We start from the raw sequence: 11,870 nt of genomic DNA on the forward strand, positions 1-11,870 counted from the left end.
ACTATCCAGGGAGGGGCCTGGGAATCTCCGCCTTTAATGCGCCCCAGGTGATCTTTCTGGGGGCTGTCTGCAGAACACCCGCCCCTCCACACCCTCCCGTCCATCGGGCCCTGCCGGGTTTCGGTTTCGGTGAGGTCTCCTGGCCTCGAGCCCTTTGCACTGACCTTGCAACTCCACACCTGAGCAAGTCAGTTAACCCCTCTGAGCCTCTGTTTGCTCCTCTCAAGGTGTGGGGGCAGGGAGTACCTATCCCATGGGATCTGGGGGGATTAAATCGGATGCTACGTGCAGAACGCCCCACACAGCTCCTGGCACGCAGGGGCGGCTGCATACACGCTGGCTCCTTCCTTCCTTCCCACCAGACACGCAGCAGCTGCAGGGACAACGAACGCAGGGTGAGCTCCTTGGGCTTAAAACTGTGCTCACTTCGTGGGACCTGTAGACCTGTCTCAAACAGCCTGAGATGAGGCCCTGACGTGAGGCCCTTCTGAGATGCCCATCTGTCCCCTGCAGAAATGGCTACACCCCTGTACAAATCTGCCAACTGTGACATCTGCCCAGGGCCATGTCTGAACCTGGGCAGGTGATGGTTGTCGCTGGCAGCCTGGGAAGGAGCCCCAAGCCCTAGGCCCACTGCCCCATCCAGCCCGTGGCAAGCGCCACGCTGCTCCTTGCAGGTCAGCCGTTGCCATTTCCTTCATGCTCGCTGCCACCTTAACTCTTTCTATTTTTAGAGGGATTATTTTTCTAGACTTCTCTGCCACCTGTTTGGGCCATGACAGTGGGGGAAGGCAGCCGGTGGGTGATGCTATTGCGGGCATAGGGGCAGGTGTCAGAGTTGGCAGGAGGGGCTGGGGATATTCCTCACTGTTGGGTAGGAGTCAGCCAGAGCTGGTCAGTAGGAGGAGAATTGGCTTCTACAAATGGTACAGACTTGTGTGACCGTGGCAAGCATGTGCCATCACGCCTAGCCCCTGCCCTCCCAATTTCTGTCAATTCTGTGCACCTCTCTGGCCAAGGGCACCCCTCCGGCCCACGCTACCGTGGAAATAGAGAAGGATAAATAAAACTACCTTACATTCTAGCACATGTTCAGATGGAGATGCCCAGTGAGCAGAATATTCCAAAGGTGTCAAAGAAGGCTGGGGTTGGCAGAACGGGGAGAAAGTTTCAAGGAGAATGAAGATGCCAATTTGGAAGTGCAGTAATGCTGTCAACAATACTTTGCCACTCTTTAGGGATTCTAATTCACACCCAGACCATGACAGAGATCCGGTGAGAGCTGTCGCTGTTGTTGGTTGGTTTCACCCAACTCACTGTTCTTCCAAGACTGTGTGTGTAAGGGTATGGGAGAGAAAATCTGATTTCAATTCAATTTAACTGGATAAACTCATAAACTGTATTTTATTACACAAACAAACAGACCATGCAAGATGTCACCATACTCAAGGAGCTTGTAGTTCAGTGGGGAAGTGACGCACAAACCAAAGGGCAAACACCTGTGGTCCTTGGAAGTATCTTTGTGTTTCATGGGGCTTGTCTATTTTTTTTTTTGGGAAACTAAGCCCTTCCAGTTGACAGCCACTCACTGTTGCCTTGCACCCACGTTATCACTCATTTATGCCACTCGCCTGGCCCCTGAAGGGCTGTGACTGTGAGAGTCTTAAAAATGAACAGCACAGCACGACAGCCAGGGCTAACTTAGCTGCAGAGAACTTTGTGGTAGCCCTTTGTGTGTGCACATCTCATCTCCCCAGTGAAAGTGAGCTCAAGGAGAGCAGGGGCTATGTTACAACCCAGTGTGGGCATGGTCAGGAGGTGGTACTTCAGCTTGGAGCCTGGGGCCTAATCCCAGCTCTGCCACTTACTAGCTGTGTGCTCTCGGACCACTTGCTTAACTTCTGTGAGCCTGCATGGTAATGGAGGTAGTAATAGCACCTATGTCATAGATGGATGGGAGCATTAAATGACATCGAGATTAAATGACATTTATTGGCCCAGAGTTGATAGTCCAGTGAAGATTCAAAGAGTGGGCTCTGCAAATGCCTGGGGGAACAGAGTCCCGGTGGAGGAAGGGCAAAGGTGATGGCTCAGAGGCAGGGGTGTGCTTGGGGCATCTGTGGAACACCAAGGAAGCCAGGACGGCTGGAGCGGAGCGAGCAAAGGAAGAGAAGCACCCAGTGAGACCACGGGGGTGGGACAGGAGTCAAGCTTTATTTTCACCATGTTTATACTATTTTGGGGGTTAGCTTCTATTTATGGAAAGATTGATTTCCCTTTTTATTTTATTTTATTTTATTTTATTTTTTGCTGCTACAAAGTGCCTCTTTAAATTCATATAGAGAAACGAATCCATTTAAAGAAAGAGAAAGAATACAGTACAGTCTGCAAAAAGCAAAAATCCCAAATACTATCCTCAGGCGGCTGGAATCTGGGGTGGGAGGAAGGCAGGTCTCTCTCCCTCCCCTGGTTTACCCAGCACAAGTAGGGTTGGAATTCCAAGGTGAAGGTGTGCTGGTGCCCTCAGACGTCACAACCAGACCCTTGAATTTGACTCCTGGTCCTGGAGCTTTCGAGCTGGGAGGCTCCTGGACTGCTTCAGCCACTGCCCTCCCCATTTTACAGATGGAGGCACTGAGGCCCAGGCAGGCAAAAAGGCGCATTCTATTTGACTCAGCTCCCCAGCTGCACCTACCCCAGATCCAGGGATTCAGACACGCAAGTTCCCCCCAGAGACCGTGCCTCCCCCAGCTCCGAGGACCTCGTCTGGCTCCCCCGCAGCCGCCTGTGGGCCCGGCATCTGTTGGAGAGGGCAGGCAAGGGAGGCTGAGGGCGAGGGGGGTGCCTGGGGGCTGCGGGCCCAGGGGTCCGTGCCGGAGGCTGCTATGGAGGGCGGGTGGGTCTAGTCCTGCCCCGGTTCAGCTGAGGCAGCTCTGGCCCAGCAAGTGGAGTGCTAAGGTTTCCCCCAGGTGAGCCCTGGAGTTTCCTCTGGTGCCTGAAGGGGTGGGACTCCTCCCCCCATCTCGGCCACCAGACGGTTGTGGCAACAGCTCTGTTTGCCCCTTTCTGGTCACCGCCCCCCAGGGAATTCTGTCCAGGCCCGGGGGAAGGGGCGGTGGGTGATCTCTGGGGATCTGGGCAGCCCCGGGCCAGACCTCTTCCTCTCCGATTTTGCTCGTCTGGTGTGTGCCTTGAGTCACATCCTCATAGGTCGGCAGAGGCCCCGCCGACAGCCCCCTGTGCTCCAGCGGTGTGCTGGGAATCAGGGACAAATCGTCGTCCTGCAAAAGAGGAGTCCCTTCCCTGCTGCTCACACCCTCGGGGCGACAGCTGCTGACAAAGCACTTTTGAAGTCTCAAGTCGCCCACGAATGTGAAGAAACTGAGGCTGGAGAGATGCAATGACCTCCCCGAGGCCAGTGCGTGACTCCCCCCACCAGAGGGGAAGCGGAGCAGCCCGCAGTGGGTCAGACCCCAGGTTCCTTCCCGCCCCTGGGACCACACCCTCATCCCTGACCCGTGACGACGGTGGCACCGACCCAGCGCGGCAGAGCCTGTCCCTGGCACTGTCCTCCCACACGGAGGAGAACACAAAGGCCCTTGGGGAGGCCCAGCACGGCCACAGAACGGCTGTGTGACCACAGGAAGTCACTTAACCCTTCTGAGCCTCAGTTTTCTCCTCTTTAAAACAGAAAAGCAGAATCTGCTTCCTTGGCTGGTGTGGGGGCCACGTCCTAATCCCTGGTCACATGGTCAAGAGGAATGCAGGCCGCCCATCCGCCTCGAGATGGGGAGCCGGTATAATTACAAGGGTCCTTAGGGGCGGAAGAGGGAGGCAGGAGCGAGATCTCCGAGGACCCTGTGCTGGGGGCTTTGGAGGCGGAAGACAGAGCCACAAGCCAAGGAGTGCAGGCGGCTCTAAGAGCTGGAAAAGGCAAGACACAGGTCCCCCCAGTGCCTCCAGCCCTGTGGACACTCTTGATTTGAGCTCATCACGACCCTTTCCAAACTGCTGACCTCCAGAACCGTATGACAGTGTGTCTGTGTCCTTTTAAGCCTTCAGATTTGTGATGATTTGTGACAGCAGCAATAGGAAGCTAATATAGCCACTGCACTGGCACATGGCAAGTGCCAATAGGTAGCAATGACTATTGTTACTGCTGCAGCCGGGCATGGGCCTCAGTTTCCCCATCTTTAAAAGTGGGGTTGGCTTTAGGGACTCAAGGCCCCTATCCAACTCTCTGATGTCCTAATGAGATGACGTCCTGACAGATGACCAGGCATTAGCTAAGACCACTTATTTGCTTGATGTCAAATAAAACTTGGGGGCCACAAACTCATATTAGCATCGGGTGAACACCTGGTGTGTGATAAACAGGAACATGAAAATAACCCAAGTGTTAAATATACAGGATTATGGGGTATTTGGAACATATGTTTTTATAGTATTCTAAAGTCGAGATTATAATATAAATTTTTTTCCTTTAAAGAAATGAACTTTGGAGATCACTTCTGGTCAGGGTGGGGAGGGGCTAGTCTGTTTTAAAATATACCCGGCCTGGCCTGCCATTCTGCCATCCCCACCGGTAGACCAGGGCCTGGCTGTGGGTTAACACAGGTGGCCGAGTCCTGGATTTCCTTATTGGCTGTTTGGCCAATGGAAGTGATGTGACCTCTCTATGCCTCAGTTTACTTGTCTGTATAATGGGGAGTAAGTACTTACTTCAATGAGTTGTTGAGAAGATAAAGTTAAATAAAGTTATAGTCATCTATACATCTGTATATGCGTATCTATCTAGTGCTTATATCTGGAATGCCGTAAGTGCTCCAGCTTCTGTGAGTCCTCCTCTCACTTGCGCGAGTAGCCAAACTCCCCACCCGCAGTAGCCGCCTGCCATTCCCTGTCCTGTCTCCAGCCAGTGCTCCTGCGGGTGGTCCCTCCTCCCATCTGTGTCTGAATCCTGCCTCTTCTTCCTCATGCAGTTTCCTGGGCACCATGGCGTTTGCTCCTTGGTGGCCCCACCTCTTTCACCTTGAACTTCTCCCACCCCCAGGCCTCGGCTCCCCTGCTGGACTGTGGGTCGCCACTTAGTAAAGGCTCAGCAGCAAGGGAATGAATGAGAGTGAATGAATGAGCTCTACGCTTCTCTCTCAGCCCCCACCTCCTGAGGGCTTGCGGCCTGGAGAAGGGCCTCACCTCTGCAGACTGGCGGTCCCTCCTGTAGGCTACGACAGCTGTGGGCACCGGCAGGAAGAGCTCCAGGAAGGTGAAGCAGAGCAAGGCCAGCTCCAGCCTCTGGATGAAGACCTAGGGGAGGGAGGGAGGCTGGGGAAGGCGTCTGCACCCAGCCCGTGGGCCTTGCAGGGCGGGGGTCAGAGCCTAGCAGAGGGCAATGTGGCTCCAGCTCCCAGACACGCTGGGGAGGGCAGGTGGAGCCTGGGTCTGTCTCGGTCACTGCCCTGCACCCAACACCTGGCACATATAGGCCCCTTGGTGAGTATCTGCCAAAGGTTTGAGGGCTGGGGAATCTCGAGGGTCCTTGGTAAGACTGAAGGTGGCCTTAGGGTCATCTGATCCAAGCCTGCATGACAGATGGGGATACCTAGGCCCAGAGAGGAGTGTCTTTTATAGCGGGGGAGGAAGGGCTGGGCTGAGGACCGCCATGCAGCTGGGTGACATCTCCTAGGACCACAAGCATTTGGTGGGGAAGTATGTATGGTGTGTGTGTGTGTCCATGCATGTGTGCACCCGTGTGTGGGTGTGCATGTGCATGCACGTGTGTGGTGGGGGGAGATAAGGACTAGCAAACCACCATGGTCAGACCCTCGCATCCAGACGCTCACAGCTTGGGATGGCTGATCCAGCCTCTGCTTCAGAGGCAGCCATGGTGTGGTGAAGAGAGCACTGTGCTTGGAGTCACAGACCCGGCTGCAAGTCCTCACTGCACCCCTGACTTGCTGTGTGGCCTTGGTCCACTGGTGTAGCCTCGCTGGACGTCAGTGTTCACTCCCATAAAATGGGGTAACAAAGTGGACTCAGCCAGCGCTGCAAGGCTTCTGGGAGCCTCCCGGTGACGACGTCACCAGGACACCAAGTTAGGGTCGTGGCTGGGGAATCGGCAGTTCTAGGTTGTGGTCCTGGATTTGCAGCCAACTTGCTCCTCGACCTCAGACAAGCCCCTCCCCCCGGGCCTCAGTCTCCCCATCTGTTAATATAAAAGTGGGATTGGACTCCATGACTCGAGGCCCCGTTTGGTTCCCTGGTCTGTCCAGGGAGCAGCCGCCCCGCCACGCCCGGGCGCCGCGCAGGTTGGCTCAGCTGCCTGTGCCTGGGCTCCAGGAGAGGCTCTCCGAGAGCTGGGAACCTCCTCTCGGCCAGGCCCGAGGAGCGCCCTACTTGGAGCCCGGGATCCTCGGGGCCTGGGCACTCACTGTGGAGTAGGGGTACGGTCTCCAGATGGGGGCCTCGAACGGGCTCTCCAGAAAGAGGTCCTTGGTCATGACGAAGAGGCCGGCCAGCACGCAGAGGAGGCTGACGAGGTTCGCCGTCACGCACAAGACCTTCTGCAAGCGAAAAATAAAGGCCACAGCTCTCACCCCAAGGTTAGAGCCCGGGTCTGGGTCCTCCTCCCAGCCTGCCAGCAGCTTCCTCTGTGGCCTCAGGAAAGACTCCACCGTCTCTGGGCCCGGGGCCTCACCCACTGGCGCCAGGAGCTGAGCCACGGACCACCGAGGAACACCCAGCTGGCTCTCACGTTCTACGGGACAAATTGGGACCTGAGCTGCCCCCAGATCACAGAGCTTTGCAGTAAAGGACGCCCCACCGTCCCTGGGTCACAAAGGCAGCCCCATCCTACAGCAGACAGGGCAAGTGGGCAGAGACTCCCCACCCATGTGGCCCCTCACCCCGCTGGTTCTTCGTGGGAAAGGATGGGGGAGGGGCCCTGTGGTGTCCCATCCTCCCCCTCCTCAGTGTCCGATCCCTTCCCTGACCCACCCCCCCCCCCCAGGTCCTTGAAATGCCCATAGTACCACCCTCTTGGGCGAAGCATTATTCTGGGAGCCTCTTGCCAAATGAGAGCCCCTGTGATGGGGGGAGAGCATGAACCTATGAAATCTACAGCCCTGTAGGGTGAATTTCATTGCAATAAGAGGGTCCCTGTGCTCAAGTATAGGAACAGAGAGGCTCGTGGTCCTCAAAGGGGCTCGCCTAGGGGGTGAGGTCTGGGGAACGGGCGGGTCTTTGCCAAGCATCTCCTGTCTCCGCTGTGCAAGCTGCACAACCAGTGTCCTGTTCTCATGACCCTGGGGAAGCAGGGGACAGCCGCAGCCTAGGCACGCTGAGGGCCACAAACGTGGCAGGACCAGGCCAGGGCTCCTGGAACAGGGTAGGGAGGGAGGGGCGGAAATATGATTTGCAGAAATGGTCTTTACGTCATCTGTCCACCTCCAGCCGCCCGGTCTTGGGTCTGGTGTCTGCCCTGTGCCTTCCTGGGCCACCCTGGCCTACAAAGATGGTCCGTCACACTGCCCACATGAAGCTCAGTGTGTGGCAGAGACGGGCGGGTCCACAGGGCAGTGGGCACGCTGCAGCCAGCAGCGGCAGGTAATGGAGGACCCGGGAGGGGACGAGGCATAGGAGCCGAGTCCTGAAGTAGGGGCAGGAGTGGTCAAAGATGGGGAGACGTGTGCCGTGGGGAGGGCGAGGGGCTTGGGCAGAGCAGGGTGACGACAGTGGCCCCTGCCTGGCTCTCAGAGATGAGCCGTGGAGGGAAATCCAGCTGCAGGTGGGACTTGCAGGCTGGGTAGTGACTGGGCTCAAAACTCGGTAGATTTGGGAGGCAGCAAAGGTCTGTTCTAGATGGGTGGTTTGGGGTGTCTGGGAGCCAGTTCCTCCTTCTCCACCGCAGGGCACTGGGAAGACAGAACCTTGGGGTAGGGCTTGCTTTCCTCCCACAGCCAAATCCGCCAGCCTGCACCTGGGCCCTGCCGCTCGCTCGGGTGCCCTCTGCTGTCTGGAGGCAGGAGCCTGCTCCCAGCGCGCCCTCCAGAACGGCTTCCTGAATGACCCGCACACAAGTGCCCTCGGCGAGGTTACTCCAGGCTTGGAAGGAAGAGAATGAACTCAACGCACCAACTCACCAGATGTATTTTAGGAAAGGTCTGCACTATCATCGCCAAGAACCCTGAAATGAGAAACTGCAGGCCGGATTTGAAAGTCAAAGGAGAGAAGATGGGGTTCCTTGAAACCCACAAATTCCCTTCCCCGCATCCTCCAAGAAAACCAACCCCTGGTGGCCAGAGGGGCAGAGAACATCATTTCCCCAACAAAGAGAGCTCCTCCTGCCCGCCATGTGGTCCTTTGCAGGCCCTGCCCCACCTCCCCCGCCTTCCCACCTGTCCCATCTCCCACCTTGGGCCAAGCCCTGCCCTGCACTTGGAATGCCCCCCAGCGCCTCCTGCGCCCCCACACCCTTTACGAGCCCAAGCAATGTCTCTGGGATCAGCCGCACTATCTCCTCCACCTGACCCTTGCTCCTTTCCTGAATCCTGCGGCTGGGAGGACGTTGGCCCTTGGTTCTCAGGTCTCTGGTGTAGCTCTGCAATTATTCTGTCCAATGTCCATGAGTGCCTACTGCATGCCAGTCCTGGGAGCCCAGGACGGGTAGGCCCTGCCTGTGTGCAAGCTCTATCGCTGTGCAGGGACAGCTCCAAGCTGGGGGCAGTGGGGTCTGAGGGCTGACGTGAAAGTCGGGGTCGGGGGGTCAGGACACCTGAGCAATGAGCTGGGACTTGGCGCATACGCAGGGCTCCACCTGCAGGAATGGGAGCCTCTGGGAAATGGTGCGTGCACGGGTCCCGTGTCATCTCCCATCCTGGCCGATGGCCCTGGGAGGACAGGCGCCACTCCTTACACTCTGTGTGCTCCCGCAGACCGACCCCGGCAGGGCACCAGGGACCTGTTGCTGGGGCCACAGACGACCTGGCTGCTCAGCAAGTGGGGAAAGAAGGGAGCTGCCCCAGCTCATGCTCTTCGTCCTCCCTGCCGATACACACGTTCAGTGAGGGAGTCTCTCCTGGGACTCAGGATTGACAGGTTCCCGGGGAAGGAGCTATTTCCAGCATGACAGAGACAGGGGCATTGGAGAAAGGGGCCGGCTTACGCTTTGCTCCCGTTAGCTTGCTCCCACTGCATCCCGTCTCAAACGCCAGCGCCCCCCAGGCCTGCCCTGCACACCCCACAGCCGGCCTGCGCTCCGGCCCCTACTCACAGAGGCAGCCCCCCAGACTGGAAACCAAGACTTCAGCACCACCAGGTGAAGGCTCTTGACGGTGGCGGCCAGGTAACCCCCAAAGGCCAGGTGCAGCATGGCGATGATGATGTGGAAGGCCTGGGCAGGGAACAGCGAGCTGCTGGGGTCAGGGCATCGGTGACTGGCCCCGGTGAGGCCATCAGTGTCCTGTATCTACTGGCTGGGGCGAGTCCCTTTTCCGCCCTCTTGTGAATCCTGGTCTGCACAGCAGGGCTCCTCCCCAGGATTCCGGGCAGGGAGAGCCGAGGCTGCCCGGGCTCCCACCGGTGGGGCCATCTGTCCTGGAGCTGGCTCCGGCTGGCCGGCAGCCCCTGCTGTCACCCCCACGGGAGGCCCCGCCCAAACCTCACAAGACAGTGGGTTGGGGAGCCTCTCTCCACCCCTTGAGGCCTTTTCAGGTTTAGGATGAGTGATGTGCAGGAAATCTGGAGGCTTTCTCCTCGCCTCTCTCCCCTCGGGGTCCCCAAGTATCCTCCCTGTGTACCCAGCTCCTGTCCCCTCCCAGGCCAGGGAGGACCCCGGGAAACGGACACTCACGGCCAGCTCCTTGAGAAGGCTGCTCCTCCTCCAGGGCTTCTCCTGGTGCCGGCAGGAAGCCAGGAGCCCAGGCTGGGCCACCTTCTGGGGTGGCCATGTGTGCCCGGGCTGGGTGGGGCCGGGAGCCTGCCATGGCGGGGGTCCCCCAGCACCGAGGCCCGGAGCAACCGCAGCGGCTCCGTAGGCTTCGGCTGCCATCGACTCTGGCTGGGGCCCCTGGCTGCGGGCCGAGGAGAAAGTCCACACCAGAACCCGTCTTGTCTCTGAGACTTGTGCCTGGGCGGGACTCTGCCTATCGCCTCTGTTCTCTGGACTGGGCCTTCCAGAACAGCGGTGGCCCTGCCCAGCAGCCCCTGGCACTGCCCTGGTCTGGAATAATCTGGCCCCTGTGGACGGTGAGTAACTGTTGCTCACAGCCTCTCTGGGGTTGCAAAGACATGACTCCTTTGGGGGCAGAGAAAGAGGACTAGACAGACTTCACACCTAGCGCAAGACAGAGCCCACCCAGACCCGCCAGACTGCAGCTTAACAGGAGCCAGGAGGGGCAGGAGGCCCGGGCAGGTGTGGGAGGCTTTGTAAACAGTCCCCATCCACTGGCCCGGGATGAGTGGCTGAAGGCAGGTGTCCATCAAATAATTATCCAACTTCCTTTGGCCCCGGGCTTGGGGGGATGGGGAAGAGAAGAGAAGAGAAGGATTCTGTTAAGGACTTATTATGAGCCAACACTGAGCCAGGAAGTCAGTATTCACCAACAATGCTAACATTTATGCGCTTTCTCTGTTCCAGGCGCTGGGATAAGCATTTCATATGCATGATCTGATTTTATCCTCATGCCAACCCTATTTGGTAAATACCGTCCTAGCTCTTATTTTACAGATAAGGCTCAGAAAGCTTAAGCCACTTGTTCAAGGTCACACAGCGAATACATGACTTGGACCCGAAGCATGGCAGGCTGGCTCCAGAGCCTGTGGGCTTAAATCCTTCACGTACTGTTGGCTCAACGGACAAAAAGGAATGTTCTGGATGTTTTAATGGGTACAAGAAAGGGGTTGGGGACAACTTTGTGGGGGCCTGGTCATCATAGTGTGTACTGACGCCACAGGGCTTGGGGGGCTGCCTGGTGACTTGGTGAGGAAAGAGGAAGTCTCTCCTGGAGAGCAGAGGGGGGGAGGGGAGGGAAAGGGAGCTGGCTGGAGGGAGGGAGGTGGGGCGGGACGTGGTGTCCCCATGGGGACGGGGCTCGGAGTAAAGCCTTTGGAGAGAGTGAGCTGCCTTCAGACCCTGTCCTGGAAGAGCAAAAGGAGGGGGACATTCCTCTCGATTGTAAGTCTGACTTGTGAATTTAGGAGGTCCTGTTTGAGCATCCATAATTTTTGAGTCTTCCTTCCCCAGAGGTGCAGGGATTCCTTTCCATGGAAGGGAAAGAGCCCTGGGAGGTTGGGAGGGACGAACAGCCCAGGTGACTGCATCCTGCATGGATGGAAAGGAAGCTATCCAAGAGTCAAGGAGCCGGATGAGGCCCAGGCCTGGCCACCACTCTACGCCAGGCACTGAGCCAGGAGGCGGTTTTGCATGCCGGCCTTCCTTAATACCCAGGAAGTCAGCATCATTACATAGGGGAGGAAACCAAGGTTCAGAGAGGTCATGTGCCTTGGCCAAAGTCACACAGTGAGGAAGTGCCTGGGATTGGAACCAGCACAGTCTTAGTCCATTGCCAGTGCTCCAGGCCGAGGCTGCTTGGTGGGACCCCCTGATGGATATCTCCATTGGTGGTGACAGCCCCTGATTTAGTGAGGAGAGGTGGGGGTCCGGGTCTCCCTCCTTCCTGGGCTTCAAAAGCAGAGCTCAAAGACACAGGGCTGAGTGACTCTCCTTTCCATGACCTGACCTAGTTGTGCTTGGGCGTCATCCCTCTCTCAAGTCCCCACTCTTTAGGAGCCCTTGTCACACAGCTAGCTGGGCTGAGGGACGCGGGTACCGGATCAGGCACTGGCTGCAGCCAGACTTCCGTGCACCTGGG

General features: G+C 57.5%; 1 protein-coding gene across 1 annotated transcript; it reads right to left on the reverse strand.

Moving 5' to 3' along the window:
• Positions 1 to 2,308: 2,308 nt before the first annotated feature.
• Positions 2,309 to 10,109, reverse strand: MS4A10 (membrane spanning 4-domains A10). Its single transcript, XM_012778350.2, has 7 exons — positions 9,851 to 10,109; positions 9,272 to 9,391; positions 8,142 to 8,198; positions 6,432 to 6,563; positions 5,197 to 5,307; positions 3,156 to 3,281; positions 2,309 to 2,800 (listed from the first exon to the last, which is right to left on the reverse strand). The coding sequence occupies exons 1-7, from the start codon at positions 10,046 to 10,048 to the stop codon at positions 2,711 to 2,713; spliced, it is 834 nt and encodes a 277-aa protein (XP_012633804.2). The 5' UTR covers positions 10,049 to 10,109; the 3' UTR covers positions 2,309 to 2,710.
• Between the last annotated feature and the right edge of the window lie 1,761 nt (positions 10,110 to 11,870).

This window comes from Microcebus murinus, chromosome 4 (genome assembly GCF_040939455.1).
Source record: "Microcebus murinus isolate Inina chromosome 4, M.murinus_Inina_mat1.0, whole genome shotgun sequence".
In the NCBI taxonomy this organism is placed as follows: domain Eukaryota; kingdom Metazoa; phylum Chordata; class Mammalia; order Primates; family Cheirogaleidae; genus Microcebus; species Microcebus murinus.

Excerpts from the sequence above, each read along its gene's own strand:
- MS4A10 (XM_012778350.2), bottom strand. The coding sequence starts at position 10,048 with ATGGCAGCCGAAGCCTACGGAGCCGCTGCGGTTGCTCCGGGCCTCGGT. Across the intron at positions 5,308-6,431 it reads GACCGTACCCCTACTCCACA|GTCTTCATCCAGAGGCTGGA; the intron begins GTGAGTGCCCAG and ends TCCCTCCCCTAG. Across the intron at positions 3,282-5,196 it reads GGGACCGCCAGTCTGCAGAG|GACGACGATTTGTCCCTGAT; the intron begins GTGAGGCCCTTC and ends CCTCTTTTGCAG.